This window comes from Pomacea canaliculata, linkage group LG4 (assembly GCF_003073045.1).
Source record: "Pomacea canaliculata isolate SZHN2017 linkage group LG4, ASM307304v1, whole genome shotgun sequence".
Lineage (NCBI taxonomy): Eukaryota > Metazoa > Mollusca > Gastropoda > Architaenioglossa > Ampullariidae > Pomacea > Pomacea canaliculata.
Genome location: NC_037593.1, coordinates 18,586,773 through 18,595,690, shown reverse-complemented (window position 1 = coordinate 18,595,690; position 8,918 = coordinate 18,586,773). Strand labels below are relative to the sequence as shown.

The 8,918-nt window shown below is 40.0% G+C and overlaps 1 protein-coding gene across 1 annotated transcript; it reads left to right on the top strand.

Annotated features, from left to right (window-relative positions):
* The first annotated feature begins 3,822 nt into the window (after positions 1–3,822).
* LOC112561237 (glycoprotein-N-acetylgalactosamine 3-beta-galactosyltransferase 1-like) lies at positions 3,823–8,763 on the top strand. Its single transcript, XM_025233583.1, has 6 exons — positions 3,823–3,992; positions 5,866–6,127; positions 6,568–6,842; positions 7,495–7,608; positions 7,877–8,146; positions 8,396–8,763. Exons 2-6 carry the CDS (start codon positions 5,908–5,910, stop codon positions 8,537–8,539), a joined length of 1,023 nt encoding a protein of 340 aa, XP_025089368.1. The 5' UTR covers positions 3,823–3,992; positions 5,866–5,907; the 3' UTR covers positions 8,540–8,763.
* Positions 8,764–8,918: the final 155 nt, after the last annotated feature.

Genomic DNA, 8,918 nt, shown 5'->3' with positions numbered 1-8,918 from the left:
GAACCCGTCCAGAGGGTTGCGTCTGAAAGCGGGACAGAAAAAAAACATCCGAGTCAACAAATACAAGAAAATGTGTTCGTTGACATTGCTGTGTACCTCAGTATACAGTTCAGGCCTACAGAGTCCGACATTATTCTTTCATGGATTTTTAAAATGATGAGCAAAAGAAAAAAAAATTAGTTTGGGTTCATGAGCTTATTTGTGCATGTACAAACATGTTTGTGTTTGTAGGACGTGTGTACAGACTTTGTACACGCCATGAACTGTAAAAAGGCCATTATCATTACTATTAACCTACTTTCACTGCACCAACTACAACCAGAAAATTGTACAGAAGGAAATCTCGCCGTTTCTGACTAGACATTACACAGGGTTCCCAGGGACAGGGATGGTGCCAAGGACCTTATAAGGACCTTTCATGCATTCCTAAGGACCTGAGTGACAGTCATCAATGCTTAAGTTTTTCTCTTGTATGGTCGGAAAGATGTATTATTTATGAATCTGTGGTCTTCTCTATGTTCTCAAATACATGTATTTCTAGTAATAAATAATCAAAGAGTTAATTTTGATGCCTGTCTGCCATATTTAGATTAGATAACTTAAAAAGTGTCCTTAGCGCGCTGATAACATACACCATTAATGTTCCATGTTTTCTAGAAATCTAAGTAATAATAATTGCAAAACCTGAAAGCCATTCGTTGGTGTAATACAAAAGTCAGTTCATGTCTCAAGAGAGAAATAGAGCTATGCACAGTAGTACTAGAAGATCAAGGTTCAAGAAAGAGTAAGTTTCTAAAGACCTTTTGAAAAAAGAGTGTTTTGTGCGAATACGGAAGGGCAACTAGTGTTGTACAGATGTGTACACCAAACATGCGGCGAAAAATCGTCGGTAGTTTGCGCCAAAGTCGACTCCGAAAATAAATTTGTGGTAATATTTTATCGATATAAGGACTTGTAAGGGTCACAGACAAAATGTAAGGACCTGAGTGAGAATTTGTAAGTACCGCATGGCAAATATAAGGACTTATAAGGCCTTAGGGCGAAAATTCAATATGTAAGGACTTAAAAGGACCTGGGAACACTGATTACAGTGCTTTGTGTGCCTGAAAGGCAGTTGAAGAAAGTAGTTGATTTGTTGGGGTTTTTTCAACTTTGTAAAGGGACTCCTTAGAGTTAGCCTGGGACCCCTTAGAAATCTGAAGAAGGGGTCCTTGGGACCCCAAAGAATTTAGCCTTAGCAGAAGCCCTGAACATATATTTGTTTCGCAATGCCTGTCGCAGTGGCAGGGCAAAGTGCTCGCGCACCTGATCACAAAGACGGATGGTGGTGACTGGAGGACAGCAGTGTCAGGCAGACTGGGGTTGTACATGTTGCAAAGATGCTAACATACTATGGTGACACTAGAGCTTGACCAAACAGAACAGACTCATTTTTAAGTAGATTATTTTGTACGGCCCAGGAATGATGTAATAACCTAAAAAAATGGATGGAAAACGGTTCCCCATCTCTCTTCTATAGAAAAAGGCAAAACGTTCTATATAATGTTTGATGAAATATTTTGGTTGTAAAAAGGATCGTTCGATTGTCGTAAACATGTTGGATTGATTATTAAAAAGAGTGAGAGCGAAAACATCGCACGAAGAAAATACTCGCAGGCGGCCACATATCCACACGCACCACGCCTACTACCCTGGTAAAAACCTTCATCGTGTCAGAGTTAAATGGTGCATATCATGTGTTCCTTCACCGTTATGGGGTGAACGCCTTACTTACCTTTCACCTGTCTCCTGACACCCAGTCCTCTGACCTTTCCTGAAAGGTTAAAATGCCTCCCACCCCATAAAAAAAAAACTAGAGCGAAAAAGAACCTTCAGATCTTTTACAAATAAAAACACTCCAGTGTTTCAATGGTGTTGTAAGGAGATCCCTGATGTATAATAACTTTTGTGTGGAGTCAACCTTGCATGGCACATCAAAATGCTGTCAAGATGCTGTGGTGAATGACAAAGCATTCGGATGATTTTTAATTTCTGACACCACCAGGGGTCGTGTTCACATGGACGGGACTTGTCTACACACCCACTGTGCGAACTTTCTTCAAATCGGGATTTGTCCTGCTATCCACAAATTTTTGTGCGTGAATGACTCTGTATGCAGATGAAAATGACTGGCTTGGTTGCTGCTCAAGTGACTTTTTTCTTGGCTATCAATCTCGATTACGGACACTGGGATACGCTTGCCAGGAGATTCAGGGTGTGTCACGCCTCGTTGCTTTTTCGAGGCCAAGACGAAGTTTTCGAAATAACATCAAACCTGACTGCGCATGCGTCGGCTTTGGCTCGACATTAACATAGAAAGTAGCCTGCCACTACACCTTTAATTACCGCAAAATTAATGAGGAAATTATTCCGTATACGACATCTGTTATTGCCGACCCCACTTGCTGCCTAACTGCTCGATATTTAATGTGTAATGTTTATTTTACTGATTTCTGTTGTGTTCAATGCTTTTGTTTATTTTATGTCTTTAACGAATGTGGTCGGCTTTACTGTAACTCGATGGTGAATGCATTTGCTATGTTATCAAGCTTATAATTATTTTTTAATTAAATACTTCTACTTGTGCTCATATTTGCTTTTGTCTCAAGTTAGACACATCATGGACATAAGACTGGTAATGAAATATTCAGGACAACCTGTAAACTTTATCAATGTGCCGAGGTGGGACAACAAGGAGTGTACATAATCTGGAAGTTCCTAAGCAGATAAATGTTTGTGTATATTTTACAGAGGGGTCCGAGATTACCTGCTAAAGGACAGAGGACAGGGTTAGAGGTGAGGGATAGGACTTGGGCTTGTACGACAGTAGAGGTGATATCCAGCCTTTTAGAAACATACTGCAATAGTATACTGACCTGTCACTACAGGTTGACAGAGAGTATTGTTTATCCAGACTAAAAGCAACAGATGGTACCATTGATGTGTGTGCTCGAAACGACTTAAAAAGAATCGAGGATGACAAACGTTTGAGTAGTTTCAATAGGAACACCTGCGAGTAAATAAATAGTAAATTTTACTTGGAAGAAATAGGTTTTACATTGATTAATATGTATCAAGCTTGCATAATGTTATTTTTTAAAAAGTTATTATCATCAGTCCGCTGTAGCTATAAAATAAAAATGTACTACTGGTACTTAATCATCTATCAAAAAAAAAAAGAAAAATGTACATTTTAAATGTGTTTATATTTTATTAACAATAATACACATAGAAAAAATAAATTGAAAATTTGGAGTTTCTTATTTGTACCACTGGTCTGTGTGAGGAGTTTCAATGGGAACACCTGCGAGTAAGTAAATAGTCAATTTTGCTTGCAGCTAGATGAGGAAGAAATAGGTTTTACATTGATTAATATGCGTCAAGCTTGCATATGTTATGTTTTAAAAAGTTATTATCATCAGTCAGCTGTAGCCATAAAATAAAATTGCAATACTGGTAATTAACCCTCTATCAAAAAAAATGTACATTTGAAATGGAAAAATTAAATTGAAAACTTTAATTTTGGTCTGCAGAAGATCTACTTACCAGTTTGTCGAATGAATTTTTTTTGGACCTCTTGCATTTTTTTAAATCAACTTCAGTCGAAGCTTTTAAAGTTTAAACCTGTCGGATTTAATCCAAAGTCCGCCGTTGATTGTCTGGGCACATGAAGAGCCTCCGCAGTCTACTACACATGCGATGATGTGCAACAAAGACGTCTTGGTGCGTGACTGCCGTCCCAGCATTCACACTGGTTTTGCTCGGCAGAAGAGTGGAAGCAATGATAACCGTCGCAGGTCACTTCCGTTGGTTTGTACACACGACTGGTGCACGCACAGGTCACGTGGGTGAGGACACAGTGAACGCTGGGTGATCACCTGTATTCCACTCACAACCCCGAACCCTGGCACATTGCTGCACGCGATTCGCTCGGCGAGATTATTGGAGGAAAAGTGAGTTTCTATTTTGTTTCTGACTATTTCTTATTTAAAGTTCGTGTATAAACGTTTGGGAAACATTTTACAATGTTGCTGCTAAGCTTTTAAGGCTAAACAGCACAGAGAAAAGACAGGAAGATTTGTTGTTGCTTTGGCAGCTCATCGCGACGACAGGAGTACGTCTGTCCAACGGACTTTTCTGGCTTTTAAATAACAACGAAGGTGATACAGTGTCTAATAAAAAAATTTATTATAATAATAATAACAACAACAACAATAATAATAATAAAAAAGTCGGAATTTATAAAGCTCAATATTTCAGCCAAAGCGGGACTCATTGCGCAGAACAAGATTACAAAATAATAACAAAGATGTAGAACAAAATCACAAAATAGTCACAAAGATGTAGAAGGAAGAACAATGGGAGCAGTCGCTGCATTCCGGGAGTAAAGGGCGATGACTGTAGATGTAACTGTAACGACTTCAGAAAGTAAGGTTAGTGACATCAGGAGAATACTGGGAAGGTATCGTGTCTGATAATGACTGAGAAACGTCTATAGAGTCTCTGTTGATTGATTGATTGATTGATTGACTGATTGAATGAATGAATGATTGATTGATTGAAGGGTCACTCACTACTTAAAAAGGAAAGACTGAGACCACGAGACCACAATGTTAAAGTAAACAATAACAATGAGGCATTGACAAGGAAGCCGACCGACTTTGGCGGGCCACTGGGGTGCCAGTCAGAGACCCAGCGCCTTCTCTTTGTGGGAATTTGAACGGTTGACTTGTTTCCTAGGCCACTGGGGCAAGGAAGGGTGGCAGCCTTGGCCTCAAAGTTAAAAAAACAGTACAGAGGGGGAAGGAGAATATCTTGGGTAAGATTACCCTGGCACAATGCTTGACATTGAGACACTTCAGGTGAGAAATGTAGAGGGACCGCGAGAGAGAAAATGACAAAATGACCATCTTGCTGTATGGCTAACGCACTCAGCGATCTTAGATGTTTATAAAAAATGTTTTAGATATGTTTATAAAATATCAGTGCACACACATATGATGCTAGGACCAGTCTGTCTGCAACCATTTGGCAGAAACAGTCAGGTGGAGGGGGCTGTGCCCGTTAGCCACTGATGCATGCAAAGTATCGCACGATGTACGAAAGATGAGACTGACACTGCGATAATAACGGTTCCTTCGTCTGCTCACAGGTAGAGTCAGGTGTAGTTGAAGTTTTTTACACGGAATGTCTTTACGAAAAATTAACACAAAAACTCTCAAATGCATAGTTGCCATAGGATATATCAAAAAAGATAAAAGGGTTCTCAGAGCTGATGTGAGCCTTTGGCTGTTTGCTCACATTGATGCTATTGATAAGTTGGTGGGTGGAGGGATGTTTCCAGGGGCAATAACTTGTTTTAAACTTTGCTGATTCATTTATCAAATAAAAAAAAATACAAGAAAAACTTACATCATTCTAACATTATATTTTAAGCATTAAATTAAAAAAAACCATTCCGACAAATGCACGATGCAATCTATCATCTTTCTCTCATCGTGTCCAAGACAAGATCTGAACCGTGGGCAGCCAATCCTCACAGTATTCGGGAGAGGCACTAACCGTTGCGCGGTAGGCAAAGTCTGATGTAGAGAAGAATAAAGGGCAGACCTCATGTTGTACTGAAACAGTCTACATCGGAATCCCTTATTATTACACAGAGATTCTACCTCTAGGTACAGTCGTGGAATGGAGTATTTGTTGTGGTAGAATCGACCGGCACCTGAGGAACTGTAAATCACATAATACATGTTTATCATTACAGGTATTTACAAAATGCTTTAAACTCTATCTTATTTAAGGTGTATAAAATTTTATGTTTTTCAGGTGAAATTCCACGTTTGTTCATCCAGGTTATGAAACTGTGGAATGCGGAAAATCAGGCGGAACCTTTTCAGTCTTGTGGTGGTGGTTACAGTGATCGTTGTCGCCAAGCTGCTGACCAAGAACGTCGACTACAGTCATTCAGTCAAATATATTGAGAATTATTTCAACGTCTTCGACAATAACAATAAGTCCACGGATATCGTCAACAGTTCACATGTGGTCAACAACACCAGCACCACACCCTTCGTCCTTAAAGAGAAAGGTGCGAGATTAACTCCTTGTTTAATGAACACACCTCTGCTATCTGCTGCTGTTTGACACTTTCGTAGCTTGGGTAGAAGCCATTGCTGCTTACAGCATCACACCCCGCCAAGAGCGATAATACACTCAGAGGCTGACCTACCCGTAGCTGACGTCACGATATTATGCTCGGTTCAAATGTCGGAAGTCAGAAGTCACCAATCTTCCTCAAATCGACAAAAATAATGAGCACTTAATCATAAATCGTTTCTCAGGAGTAGTTTACACGTCTGTCACACTGCTATAGCTATACAAATATGTGTACATACATGAATAGTAGGAATACTGGGTGTGTTCACGAGCCTTTCTGTATTTTTAAAATTCCGTGCACCTGTGTGTATGTATATACAACACTTTGACCCTTGTATTTGCTGTACAATGTAAAGAGAATTTTTGTTTCAGCCAACTTATCCGTTGCTGAAGTACTCAAGCAACGTGTCCGAGTGTTAATATGGGTCATGACCTCTCCAAAGAATTTACATAAGGCACGTGCCGTGAAGAACACCTGGGGAAGCAGGTGCGACCTGCTGCTCTTCTTCAGTTCTGAGAACAACACAGAACTTCCCACCATAGCGCTGGACGTTGAAGAAGGGAGAAAACACTTGTTCGAGAAGACAACTCAGGCGTTTGACTATATCTATGAGAACTATTTTGACATGGCGGACTGGTTCATGAAGGTAAGTCAAGCTTAAAGGCAAAATAAAACTGCTTAGAATCGCGTAAAGAGTATTATAAATTTGAATCTCGTCTATTATTATGTGTGTTCATGTGGAAAACGCTGAAGGTTTTTAGTAGAATGTTGTGTTTAATAAGAACAATCACACGGGACTCTTTCTTTGCTTCCATTCCTCGAGAATGTGCTGCACCCGATGGCCACGAAAAGATGGAAAAAGATTCAAAATTTTCTTTTCATCAGTTTCCGAAAGACAGAGCCTTACAAGCCTGACACACAGAGTGCGTCATACGAATAAACAGACGACGTCAAATGATACAGATACAGACACTTACTGTCAGAGATTGACGTCACAAGAAGACTCTGACATCACAACAAGACTCCTCTGCTTGATCATCTCGGGAAGCTATCGTGGTTACTCGGCGGAAGGACACAAGGGTCGATTTCAGAGGATTTTTTCAATTTTTATAAACATCGGCAACCGAAATTTTTGACCATGAAGAGGTGCAAGTCCGACTTTGTAATAGACTTTGCTTATTCTAACTTTATTAATATAGTAGTAATTATTTATTTTACTTTCAATCACTTATTACATATATTTATAGACTGCTCAATCATTTATTACATCTATTTATAGACAGCATGGACCGTTTCAGGTTGATGACGACACGTTTGTGATAGTGGAGAACTTACGTCACTTCCTGCATGACAAGAATGCCAGCGAGCCTGTATATACCGGTCGTCACTTAATCCAGCCTAAACTTAAAATAGTAAATATTTGTATTTATTTCATGATTTTAGTGTGCTTTTGCTCTAGAATGAGACAGACCATAAAACTATCAACGTATTAACGTGCATTACTAAAAATAAATTTTTTTTTGGGGGGGAAATTTATCTTTGCACCCGCACGTACGAGTGTGTGTGTGTGTATTTGCGTGTGTTTGTGTGTGTGTGTGTGTTCCTTTTTTGCGATGACAAATCATCAAAGTGTTTCCAAGTCATGTTCAAAATTGTAGTCGAAGTCTTTTCTTCTTTCAGAATTTTCAGAGTGGCGGTGCCGGGTACGTGCTGAGCAAAGAAGCCCTCAGACGATTTGCGACAAGGGAGCTCAGTCCACCCGTCTGCACCAACCACACGACTGACGAGGATGTCGAGATGGGGCGCTGCCTCCACCGGCTGAATGTTACCATCCTCAACTCTACAGACGACAAACTGCGCACCCGTTTTCATCCGTTTGACATGGAAAAGCACCTGGTGAAGGGCCCTCCAAAAGGTTTCCTTAAGTACGAGGCCAACCCGGTGAAATTGGTGAGAAAACTCTCATAAAAATTGTCAGAAGTCGAAGGCCTACATGAGGTCATGTGACAAATACCTTTAAGCGGTCTTTTTTTTTCCTACGTTCAAAGCTTTGTATGAAACACGTTGTTGATAGTAAGATTAATAGCTTACGTCCTCCGTGCACAGTTTCAGTAAAAAGCAAGTCCAATGGTCGAGAGGACTGTTCTATTGGAGATACTATCTTTTTTGTCCAAGCTGTCCAACGTCTTTGTGTTGCAGGGTATCGATGGTATCAACGAGCACGCCATCTCGTTTCACTACATCACACCTGAGCAGATGTTTTCACTCTACTACTACGTCTACCACGTCCGGCCTTTTGGAGTTTCTTATTCGTACGACTGGTCTGAAGACCTACAGACATGAGTGATCCGTGAAAATACGTGAACAGACTGCTTTGGCGGAATTCAGACTTCCATAACATTCTTTAACAAATGGACTCCATGCTACAGTGTGTAGTAATTACTGGCTGATATTGTAAGAAGCTATGGCGATGTAATATGTGCTTGAAGAGGTAACTTGACACTCGTTATTATTGCTTACAGCTAATAAAAATATGAAAGTTAGTTATTATTTATTCTTGTACATAACTGTCTCCTCGCAATTAACATTCCAAATGCAGTGTGTATATGTGTGTGTATATATATATACCATTAAGATGTATAGAAGTAGTGAGGACACGTTCGTGATGGCGTTGTTTAGTGAGAAGGGTGGAGGGATTAGACCCTGGGTTCACCGAGGCGAT